Here is a 12,146-nt window from a genome sequence, read left to right as displayed (position 1 = left end):
AACAGCTCTGATGTTGTTGTTTCACTTTACCAGTTCACTCTTTGAAAGCCTAGGCATTTCAACCTGCCTTATTTCTGTATCTTCTAAACTGTTTTAACCAACACCAAAGTGATTCTATGTATCTGAAAGGCTAAATGCAGGAGAATTATTTTATTGGGGCAATGAAATTAAGTGTTGTAACTGTAAAATTATTTAGTGTCTGCATCTTAGTAGTGAAGACCTGTTGTAGATGATACACTGAAATCCAGTCTATCAAGAAGCAGGAGAGGGAAGGAGAGCTTAGATAGTCTGGTTTTGCTCAGTTATTCATAATGAGGTATTTAACACTTACCACATTATCTAGGTCACAGTTAAGTCACCATGAGTTTGTTGAGAGACAAGACTAAGCGGAGCATCATATTCAGCAGTCAGCTTTACAGGAGTGAATTTTATGTATGTTTTCTGAAGGCTAAAGCCAGCACCTGATTTTATTTTCTTAGAACTTTATCTCTAAAGCCTTCTAAAAAATTGTGTATCATAGCACCATGTAAAATACCTGAAACACATTAATGTTCAATAAAATAACCTAGATTTTTTTTTTTTGTAAAAGGTCTATTTATTTGATACAAAATGTTATGGTTAATTCCAAAAAACAGTGGTGGTATTATATAAAAAAAATTTAAAACGTTAATGAACTTGGTTTTGATACTTGTATTCTAAAATGATTATAAAAAGCCTCTGCCATGTGCAAAACAAGACAAAGGCTACAGATGCAAGGCTTTGGTGCCTTTCAGTCCAGTACTTGCATCTAACTCTATTGAAATAAATTCTGAAAAAAAATAGTACAACATTAAAAAAGAAAAAGGTATTATAAAAAAGGAGGAAGGGAAGTTATTTTGGCAGTTCTTCAATGATGATTCGGGAGACTGAATTCCATCCAGTAGAAGCATCTCCCCGTGGATAATCTGAGCACGTCCCAACCCAGATGGCAATATCCACCAAGCCAGCATTGATCCCTTCACACAGACCTTCCACTGGTTAAAGACAAAATTCAGGTTACCTCAGCAGACACAATTCCTTTGTATTTCACAACTGAAGGTGGACACAAGTACTTAAGAACAGCAGTTTGTTGCAAGCTTGTGCTATTTAGTTAAATGTGAACAGTTTTTAGAATTTTAGAACAATTTCAGAAATAAAAACTGTTATGTAGAGATGTGTCAACATCAGTTACAGCCATGCAGTGCCATGCTGCTGTTTGACACTCATTGCAGTACCTGAAGCAGATCACAATCCCCAGGATGGCCAAATGAGAGGTATACCTGCTGCTTTAGATACCCAAATTGACACACTGGGAGCTGGAATATGGCTTCATACCCCTCCAGACATCTTTCTAGCAGCAATGGGAGGGGATGGGGGCACAGCCATGCCTGGTTTACAGCTAAGCCCTATAAAGGTGATTGTCACCCTGTAAGCTTTTCCACTCCTAAGTCACTGCTTCTGTATAAAGTTCCACTCCTGCTGCCTCACTAGCACCACTAATTGAAGGTGGGGTAATGAAGACCAGTCAGTTCTGCCTGTATGCTGAAAAAATCCTGTAACAGCTCTAGATGTGATTTCATGCAGTCATGCAGTACAGGGAGGAAAATGGAGAAAGGGCACAGTTTAGAGTTTACATTCCCTTTTCTTAGTGTCACATCCTTTTATGTTTAATGAATTCACTAATTTGCTTCTGCTAAGCAAATGAATAATTGCTCCCATATATTTCACTTTGGAGGTACTTTTGTGCCCCACCTGAAATCAGAGTAGAAATTGCAGGAGGCATGTCTCATTTTTTGCACAGATAACATGCAAATTCCACTATTTTAAGCCAGGATGACTCCCTACTTGGCAGTAAGGCTGTTTCTCCATAGGCTAATACAGCACAGAATGTCTCTGTAATCATGTTATGGCAGAGATCAGTAGACCTGTCTGGACAGAAATCTCTTCCATTTCTAAATCTCAGCGTGCAAGTACCATGAAAAATACCACAGCAAGAAAGCACCACTTAATTATAGTACTGTTACTGTCAACAGTCAGCTCTGGAGCATAACAGTAAGAGGAACAAATGTTATCTGGCCACTCTTCTGCCTCGTTTCAGCCCTCTGACTTTGTGGGGCAGACTCTCTACCTTTGGTAGCTGCTGCTGCTGCCTTCTACTCCACCTCTGCTCTGCCAGCATACATACCTGAAGAAGTTCTGTGTATGTTAATAGTAGAATTCAGCTCCGGGCTTCCTTGATCTAAGTAAATGATGGCTTCAATGGGCAGTGGCCCAGCACACTCTGCCCCATTGAAGGTGAAGTACCAGCGCTGGCAGCAGGCGCTCCTGCACTTGAGCCGCAGCGAGCCGCTGAAGAGCACGCGGAGAGCGCTGTTGGAGCGCATCTTGGTGAACGTACACTCCTGACAGGAGACAAAAGGGCTTTGGTGCTGACCTCTAAGCTTCAGCCTGTCTGCTTTCTATATATTTATATTTAAGACACAGATTTAGGAATATATGTCAAAGTATTTTGGCTATTCTTTTTAGTCCCTTCTGGGGAAAAAAAAAAAAACAACAACAAACCATTAGAGCCTGGAAAATCCCTTGTGGTGCAAAGATGCAAATCAAAACAATATAAATATAAATAATATAATATTTAATATAATAAATTATAATATAAAATAAATTACCTCATAGATGGTAAAGGAGAAACAGATTATGGAAATTCTTAACTTTATTTAGATAACACCTGCTGTTAAATTGGTGGCCTAGTTGTCTTCTGGGACTTATGAAAATGGAAATAAGGTCTCTGAAAGCTGCACTCAAGCCACAGAATCACACAATCATAAGGATTGGAAGGGACCTCTGAAGATCATCTAGTCCAACCCCCAAGTCCTTGCATGACAAGACAGCACACTTTCTGTCCCTGCTAACAGAAGACTTAATGATTAGCACAAGACTTCTGAGCAGTTTATACCAAATAAAAGCTCTATAATTGAAAAATTAATATTTTCAGGTTTTTAAGTGGTTGTTAACCTGTCTTCAAAATGCTGGATATTATTGGGGGGGTGGGGAAGGCTAGGGACAGTTCTGCAAGTACAAGGCAGTGAGAAAAGTCTACTGCAAAAGTTGATTCTCCCTCTAGCCATAGTGCAGCAATTAAAACTGCTATAATCTCTCTGGGCTTTGTTTCATAGCTGGGATTGAGCAGGGATTTTTTTCTGAATGTTTTACACCCAGGGCTGCAGTGGGTGACAGACTGTGTCAGTCTGGGTGATAGTGGCAATTCTTCTCCTGAGCAATGCTGATCCTCTGCAATAGCATCCTACAACTGAGTTTCAGAGAACACTTTGAAGCAGGAGTTACAATGACAGGTACAAATAACAGATTAAAGGTGTTTGTCCCTTCTTAGGATTAAAATGGTAAAAACCTTGCCCTGTTTTGGGCAAGCTAGAGGTACTTTTTTGGTTCTGTGACTTACTAAATGCACTCTTACACCAGCTGCAAAATTCTTCTGAAACGTTATTCCAGAAATGAAACGGCACATAGCTGAAACACAGCTGAGAGGAATCTGAAGTAGCTAAGCCTTTGAGAAGTTCACCCTTGCATGCAGAAAAAGGCCCCAGCAGGAGATGTGTGAGCTTGGTGCTGCCCAGCTCACAGAGGCAGACCCAGAGCCTGCTGTGGTTGGTGCAGCCCATCCAGGAAGAGCCAACTCACCGCGATCTTCCCAAGGTCGATGCCGTAATTGAGCGCGCTCCACGAACACTGCTTGAAGTTGGGTGTCCAGGACTCCTCGATGCTCTCACGCATGCACTCACCCTTCTCCCCTTTCAGCCCATCCCGTCCAGGGATCCCAGGTGTCCCAGGGATCCCATTGGCTCCTGGGTTTCCATCCCGTCCAGGAACACCACTGGGGCCTTGTAAGCACATGCCATTATACTGGAAGACAGAACAGATTTTGCTGCTTCCATCCCTTAACTCTGAGGCTAACCAAGTAAAATACAAATGAGCAACAACAAAACACAAACCCCCTGCTGTGCCACAATGGGCTATTTCTGCATCTCTGAGAAAATGGCTCCACAGAAGAAAAAAAAAAAGGAAGAATGAATTTTCAAAGATAAGCAGTGCCAGCAGAATTCGCTATAAAATGCCTTTTTTAAATTAAAAGATACATATATCCTAGAATTAAAAATTTATCTAGTCCAAGAATTTAAACCTGTTGTAAAACCTCAGAAGAGTCAAAACATTTCAATACAGAAACAAAAAAAAGAAGTCACATGTTAATAGTTACTTTCTCCTAATCCACCATTACTTGTATAACTCTCTATGCTAATACATTTTCAGTATTATTTTTCCTTTTTTTTTTTAAGGAAATTTTCCATTTCATAGAGACCAAGCCCCACAATTCAGACTCCAATATGCACACAAAAGGATAGTGATATGGATGTGGGAAGCTGCACCCTGGAATAAAGCTGAACTTAGGAACCTTTTTTGTAACAGTGGGAAGGCACACACGGGAGGAAGGCACACTAACATCCCTCCTAACATCACAGTATTAGGAAAGGCCAAATGTTGCTCTCCCAAACTCTGTGTTAACGCACATCACCTTCAAACTTTATAAGACCTGGGATTGCCCACCTTGGAGAGTAGGTTTGTGAAGCCCAGAGCTCCTTCCCCCAGCAGCCTGAGCACTAGGATGCAGGAGGAGCACTCTTGTCAGCCAGCACAGAAATGCTGAGCAAGAACCTGCAGGGGCTGCCCATGGCTTTTACTTCATGTGCTCTTTCCCATTTGGTGACTGACTGCTTCCTGCAATCTTCATCCCAAATCCTCACAGATAGCTGTATTCAGGTACTCCACTTTCTCATATTTATTTGCCTTCACCTAGTTTAAAACACCTAATCTCCACCTGCTTCAAAAAGAAACAGTGCTGCAGCTATTCCCCCTCATGCCAGCCATGCCCCTGTCTGCACTGCAGGAGCTGTAAACTACAGCCCCTGCCCTATTTCCTTTGTCAGACTGGTGAATTTCCTTCACTAAGGCTGTGCCATTTCACAGACTCTGGTGCAAAAACCAGCAGAGCTATCACAGGCTTAGCTGGAGCCACACCAAAAGTAAAATCAGTGACTATATGGAGAGGTCTAGTAAGAAGTCAGATGAGGGGTTGCCTAATGGTTGCTAGCTTTCCCTTACTACCTTCACCAAAGAAAACTCTGCTGGCAAAATGCAGTGGAAATATTGGAATATTTTCATGAAGAAAACCACGTTTCAGAAAAGTTAGCTGAAGAGAAGGCTGGTTGGCAAAGCACACACCAGACTGGGAGAACAACGCAAGGACGTTTCTATTTCACACAGTGACAGTTATCTGCTTTGGCTGCTGCTTTCCCACTGGACTCTGTAGCAGTGACTGACTCTGGCTTTTGCATGTGGTCACTCACCACAGAAATCGCGGATGTGGAAATAGGGAAGAGCTGGAGGCAGGCCAAAGCTCTGGCCTATTGCCCCCCATCCCCAGAGACACCAAGAGGGGCTGGCTTGCCTTCACAGAGGAGCTGCCTCCCACAGCCAGACAGGAGAGCACTTCAGCCATGGCACATCCCAAAAATGAATGGGAGCACAAGAATCACCTGGGCTTTCGACTCCACTCCAACTAAAATCGTCTGTCTTGCCAAGTCAAGTCTTTTTCATGCTTTCTTAAGCTTGAAATGCATAAAACATATTTTAAACATCCACTGAAGGCAGGATTCCCCCCCCCCTTGATCCTGCCTCCACTCTACCCTGGCAGGGCTTCTGCTGAAGCAGTCTGTGCAGCTGGGCTGTGCATGAGTCATCTGCCATTGATTTACCCGCTCTGCTGCTCACTCTGTTTTACCCAAAAACCACTGAGCAAGTTCAAAGAAATGAGGGACCCAAAAATACTGCCTAGAAAATATTAGCTCATCCCTGTATACAGACTCCTTATTCTCAATGCAATTCAACTTTCACAAGAAAAGTGAAAAGGCAATGAATTTAGTGTGAAAGGGAAGGAGCTTTGCTAGCAGTGGTGCTTCCAGCACATCACTTTAGGGGATCTCTTTAGAGATCATGCAAGAAATGGCCATACCACTGATTTTGTATAGCAGGTGAACAGCAGTCTAGCAGCTCACAGAAATACCTTCACATCTGCTTTCTACATTCCAAGGACTGGAAAATTTCCCTCCTGTTATCTATCCCTGAGATGGGATAGTCCCAATGCATTCAGGTTTCTAGTAGCAATGGAATTGCAAAGAGTGGTGTGCAGTTCCTGCTGCCAAAGGAAATAATGCATTCATGCGACTCCAAGGAAAAGTGTGTTGGGTCAGCACGCAGTTTTCAGAGCATGCAGACAGTTTTTCTCATTACTGTTTATCCACTAGCATTTTAGGAGCTAAACATCAGCTAACTGCTGATGTTGGAAAGATCTAAACAGCATTTACTACTTTTGTTGGAAGTGCTGTTGCCAGCGTTGCCCCTGCGGAGAGCAGAACCAGCCCAGGGCGCTGCCTCGGCTCCGGCCTCAACGCGCCCCCGGCACCGGGCTCCGCCGGTCCAGCCGCCATCCCCGGCCCCGGCCCCGGCCCGATGGGGAAAGCACTAAAGCACACACCGGGCCGCCGAAACCCTGCGGTTTGCGTCAAAGCCCGTCCAGCGCCTTCTCCGCGCTTTCCTGATTCAGCACAACGAGGGCGTAATTAACTGAAGCAGGAGATGCCCAGCGGCGCAGGGCCGGCGCTGCCCCGCCTGGAGCGGCCGCGAGGTTTTCCGAAAGCCTCTGATGTATCTATCTGTCTTTTCATAGCTTTGCGATAGCAATGCGGCTGCCTGGCTCCTCCAGCCGCCCCCCGCCCGCTCCCGGCCCCGCCGCTCTGGTCTCACCACGTCCAGCACCTCCCGCTGGCGGAGCGCCTTCTGCCTCCCCTTGGGGCTCTCGGAGCCGCCGTGCGGCGGGGCCGCCGCCAGCAGCAGCGCCAGCAGCAGCAGCAGCGAGGCGGCGGCGGCCGGGCCGCGGGGCATGGTGCGGGCGGGATGCAGAGCCGGGGATGGCTGCAGCAGGAGCCCGGGACCCCGCTCTGGGCGGCAGCGCGGCGATAAATGAGCCTTTCAGAGCGCGCAGCCCGACCTCCCTCCCCGGGGAGGCCCGGAATTTCCATCCTGTAACCGAGCGAGACGGCCCGGCAGAGCCACCCCCCCGCAGCCATTGGCACGGGCCCGAGGACTCCCGCCCCCTCAGGCCGGCCCCGCCGAGCTTTCCCCGCTGTCCCGAAGCCCCCGGCCCCGCCGAGCTTTCCCCGCTGTCCCGGAGCCTCCGGCCCAGCCGAACCAGCCGGCGGCAGAGCTGCGGGGCCGTTCCCGGCTCTCCCAGAACCTCTCCAGGCTCTCCCGGAGCCCCAGGCAGTTCCCTTCCACGTCTCAGGGGTTTGCTCGGCAGTCGGTGACTCCTTTCCGATGAAGGAGCTGTCTCTGCAAGAAACCGCCTAACGCCACAGTGGGGGGAAACTGTGATAAAGTATCAGGTGGGCATCAGTCACAGATGTCATTTTAACAGAAGTCAAGGTAAGAACACAAAATCCTTCTGAATAATAGATTTAAGTCTTTTTCGAAAAACCTGGTATTCGAAAAACCTGACTGAACACTGTCAGTTTAGTAACAGAAGGAAAGTTCTTGGTTACCCAGTGTAAACCATCTCATACTGCTTTCCTTTAAAATCATTATTTGCTTTTCATCATACTGGAAATGAAAGCACTGTAAAATAAAGAATGTGATATGTCCTCAGGAATTCAAAATAAAAATAACAAATGTTTGAGAGGTAGCTTCTGCATACTGCAGACTGTCGGATTTGTAAGAGGTAGTTTCCAGAAGAGGGAGATAAATTTCAACACATTTTTTTTTTCTGAAGTATTTAACAAAACCACGTATTTCTCCTACAGGAAAGAATGCTACAAGAAGTCAAGTCATTCGAATAGGCTTCATGGAACCACATTTCTGTGTAGACCAAACCCCTTCGTGTGGCTCTGCACTTTAAGCCACTTCTGCCTCTCTCCCCTTTCCATGTCTGTGCTGGTGGAACAATAGCAGTGAAGGGAGATCTACAGCACAGGTCAGTGACACTGCTGTCATCAACCCTGTCACGCTGTCCTGAGAACTGGGACTGACGTCAGCCACATTGCTGAGGTGAGGGCTCCTACCTGGTGAAAAAGGGCAGTGTTACACCCTGACGACTTCAAAAAAACAGCTGGTAAATAATAATGGTTCCCTAAACCAGCTGGGAAAATTTATGGAATTATGTAAATCTTTTATTGTAACAATTGCTTTGGTGACAGCCTCAGTCAGCATCCACAAACACACACAGGCAAGGCTTCATTGAGCAATTGTGTGGTGCTGTCAGCAAACCCTGCTGCCTCTGGCCTGGGCTGGTGGCAGTACTGTGAAGGTGGTAATGTTTGATTTCTGTGTCACCTGCATGTTCACACAAGCGTCCTTACCAAGGGCTGGGGATCCTCAGGATCAACACAGGCTGTTGCTAAGGTGTGTCCCTTCACAGGGTGCCAAACTTCTGTGTTACAGAATTAATTTCCTCAGGCAAGGTGCAGCAGCTGAAGTATACAGTGCAGCAGCACTGCACACCTTCCTAAGGCAATTGCTCAGGGTTTTGGAAAACAAAATTTGCATGAACATTCAAAATTATTTCCCCACCTGGGTTTGCTTCTATATATTTGAGTGTGGTTTAGAAGCTTTGAAATTTCAAATGGCTTTGCCAGAGGAAGCAAACTGAGGAGCGCTGTAAGAGAAGGTCTTAGCAAACAACAGTTGGACCTCTGCTTTGAGCTCTGGGGAGTGCATTGTGCAGTTCCTAGCACTCATTTGACTTGCAGTGTGCATTTCCATCTGGAAGACAGAAATGTCAACATCCTCCTTAGCCTTCTTGAGCCCAAGCAAGCCCTGCCATCTGTTAGGCTTATGCTCTGTGGGCTTCTGATAAATTTAAATGCCTCTGAGGGCACCAACCACTGCCAAATGCTGGTGAGACACTCAGATTCAATTAGAACTACTGATCTACTTTGCCTTAGCTATTTTGCAGCTAAAAGGAGTGAGCATCCTCTGACCACGATCCATATTACATCAACTAGTTATTCCTTCATTTTATCCATCCTGCCGTATGATATAGGCTTTATCTTTTATATGTGGCCTCACAAACATATCAGCAAATATTATGAGTTGTTACATCCACAACTTAATGTCACTAAAATCTCCCAGATGGCCAGTCTGCTCCTGCACAGCCTGGGCAGGCTCATAAAAGGTCACCGTGGCACAGTCAATGCATCTTGCACCGCAGATGCTCATAGATGAGGATAATGCCATGAGTGCAGTCTCTGCTGCAGCTTGAGCTGCTTTCCTCCTCACATAACCTCTCAGCATCCCAGAAATCCAGACACAAATCTGGAGAGGAGGTTGTTCCCATATGCACATGTGTTTCCATTGACCTTAGCTATAACATATTTAAATTCAAGGCACTGCCCATGGGGTCACTGGGTCTCTCTGCCTTCCTGTCCAAACTATTCCATTTTATGAATAGTTTGTTAGCAGACTGGTTTGAATTCAACCAATAAATATTTGTTATTCAATTCAATTGTTATTCATTCTTTAGTCTTTACAGTGTAAAATAACTACAGAGAATCAGAAACACCAAACTCACATGTCTACATATTACAGAACATTCGAGGCTGAAGATCCTGAGACAAAAGAGGCCCTGTAAGGTAAGTGTCAAGACCTGGACTTTTCATCTGCCTTTAACTCTTATTTCTTAATATGTTTCTCTGTTCTGGGGATGTCTGGAGATTATGACTTTTGTTGGCAGTCTGATATCTGCATCACTCTGGGGAGCACATCATTATACCCCCAGGTAACAGCAGAGCACTCGAGGTTAGCACTGCAGGGCTCAGCATCACAACACTCAGCATCCTTGCCAATCTGTCCTGGTGCTTTTATCTGTGGAGTTCATAATTTAGATACTATTCGCTTTATTACTGACATTTTAGGGTGAGTTGTAAGTTGGTGTAAAAAGCTGAGATCAGGGAAAACTGTTGAATTTTTCAAACGGCTCTTTGCAGGCTGCCTGTCTGATCAAGGAGACAAAGAGCTGTCTGTACTGCTGTAGGAGAAAACCAAAGTAAGAGCTCTTGGGTAATTTATTACAGATTTAAGAAATTTATTCCAAATTCTTCCACAAAAATGCCTTTGGAACTGCATAAAAATCAAAGGGATTGTGGCCTTAGTCCCTTCTAACACCTCTTAATACAAACACATGATTCATATAGCATGAGAAATATTTTTTAAAAATGCAAAACATCTCTCCCTCTATTTTACTGCTTTACTAGCACAGATACACTTATTTTAAAAAATCTTCCAGTAGCTTCTACATAAAATGATAAAAGTATTATAGCCACAGCAGTGCTTTGCTGGTGCACATATCAATATTTGAATCTTTGGGGCATGTGCTCACCTTTCAAAGGCTTGTCTGCAGAAGAGAATTCCTGTGTTCACATACATGAGGACAACATTTTTGGAGTGTGAGAAAAAAAAAAATCCTGAACATAAGTGTTAATTCTTTATTTCTGAATAAGCACATGGCAGTTCTTAATGTTACTATAGGAAATGTATTTTTACACAATAGAAAACACGAGGGAATCAACACTTTTATTTAAAAAGCATTAATATTAATTATGTTTTCTTTGGTGATAAATCTTTAACATTGTTTCTGGAGAGTCAAGACCATGATATAGGTCAGATACCTGTGAAAACTTACAGAAACAGCTCCTTCCATTGCCTTCTGGGTCTCCAGGCAGATCTGCTTTTTCTGTCCAAGCCATCAGTTGATTTATCATTGCATTTGCTTATAGCTGTGTTTCTACAATAATAATGGAGACACTGAGTATTTTGAACTAAACACTATTCACAAACAGCCAGAGAGAAATTAATAAAACTATTTGGGAGAACTGTCTGCTTTACTGATAAAGAATAACTCAGGACACCCAGATGTTTCCGTAGTGTAAACTTTATGATGAAAAGCCCATACTGTTTCCATTGGCTGTTGGTTGCAAATTTCAGACCCTGAAGAGGTCTGGGTCTGGTCTGTACCTCTGCAAGTCTGCTCCCAAGCCAGCGCAATCCCAGCTGCAGTCATGGAAACATTTGGGTCTGCAGGGGCATCTGGAGCACATCTGGTTGAAACAGGTCCACTTAGATAGAGTTGTTCAGGGCCTTGTAGAATGGTAAAATTATTTCAGTCCAGTTTAAAATTAAATTCACTGAGTGTCCAGTGAATCATCACATGTAAGAGGAGAGCTGAGTCTCAGGAGGAACATTTGCTCATTAGAGTGGCTAGGAATCAGTCAGTGGTAGAAAAATCACTTGGCTACCTTATGAAACCTCAGTGAACAGAAAGGCTTATACAAAAAAGCTAACCTTCCTTAAATCCTGTTCTAATAATGGTTATTAGGATGTAAAATACAGTTGCTCCATTCAGACAGGAAGGCTTCTTCAAATGAAGTGTACAATCTGCGTTTTTCTACACCATTCATCAAATGCACTGCCAGAAGTTTGTCCTTCCAGTTTTGGAAGGTAGTAGCTCAAAGTAGTGATAATCCTGAAATTAAAGGAATAGACTTGAACTTTGACATGTTTTGTTTTATTTTATTTGTGTCCAGTAAACCCTTTGAAAAGGAGTTCCTCAGGATAAGCATGCTATGAGCAGGGCTGAGGCAGGGCTCTGTAGCCCTTCAAGGTGTCTTACAGAAACCAGAGGTCTACAGGCACCAAAACAGGCGCACACAAAATGCACAGAAGTCTGTGGATGCAAGATTTGGTCAAAGGAACAAACTATTTGACCCAGTTGCACAAAACACAGAAGGGAGACAGATGAGGAGAGCCAAACAACGACAGATGGGAACACACATGATCACTGCAGCTCTGCTTCTTGGATGTAGTGGTAGAACTTGAAGCCTGTGGCATTCCTGTGACCTGGCTCCTCATGCCCACACTGACCTCAGTGAAGTGCCATGGCTTGAGGCAAGCAGGGCTGTGGAGCTTCTGAGCAGCACCCCCAGCATCTGCTCACAGATGACCCACTG

The 12,146-nt window shown here is 44.5% G+C and overlaps 1 protein-coding gene across 1 annotated transcript; it reads right to left on the bottom strand.

Annotated features, from left to right (window-relative positions):
- Window positions 1-672: 672 nt before the first annotated feature.
- CTHRC1 (collagen triple helix repeat containing 1) lies at window positions 673-7,032 on the bottom strand. Its single transcript, XM_062490816.1, has 4 exons — window positions 6,895-7,032; window positions 3,718-3,939; window positions 2,204-2,420; window positions 673-1,013 (listed from the first exon to the last, which is right to left on the bottom strand). Exons 1-4 carry the CDS (start codon window positions 7,030-7,032, stop codon window positions 871-873), a joined length of 720 nt encoding a protein of 239 aa, XP_062346800.1. The 3' UTR covers window positions 673-870.
- Between the last annotated feature and the right edge of the window lie 5,114 nt (window positions 7,033-12,146).

Source organism: Cinclus cinclus, chromosome 1, assembly GCF_963662255.1.
Source record: "Cinclus cinclus chromosome 1, bCinCin1.1, whole genome shotgun sequence".
Lineage (NCBI taxonomy): Eukaryota > Metazoa > Chordata > Aves > Passeriformes > Cinclidae > Cinclus > Cinclus cinclus.
Note: the sequence above shows the minus strand (reverse complement) of the source record. Positions and strands in the feature narration are given on the sequence as shown.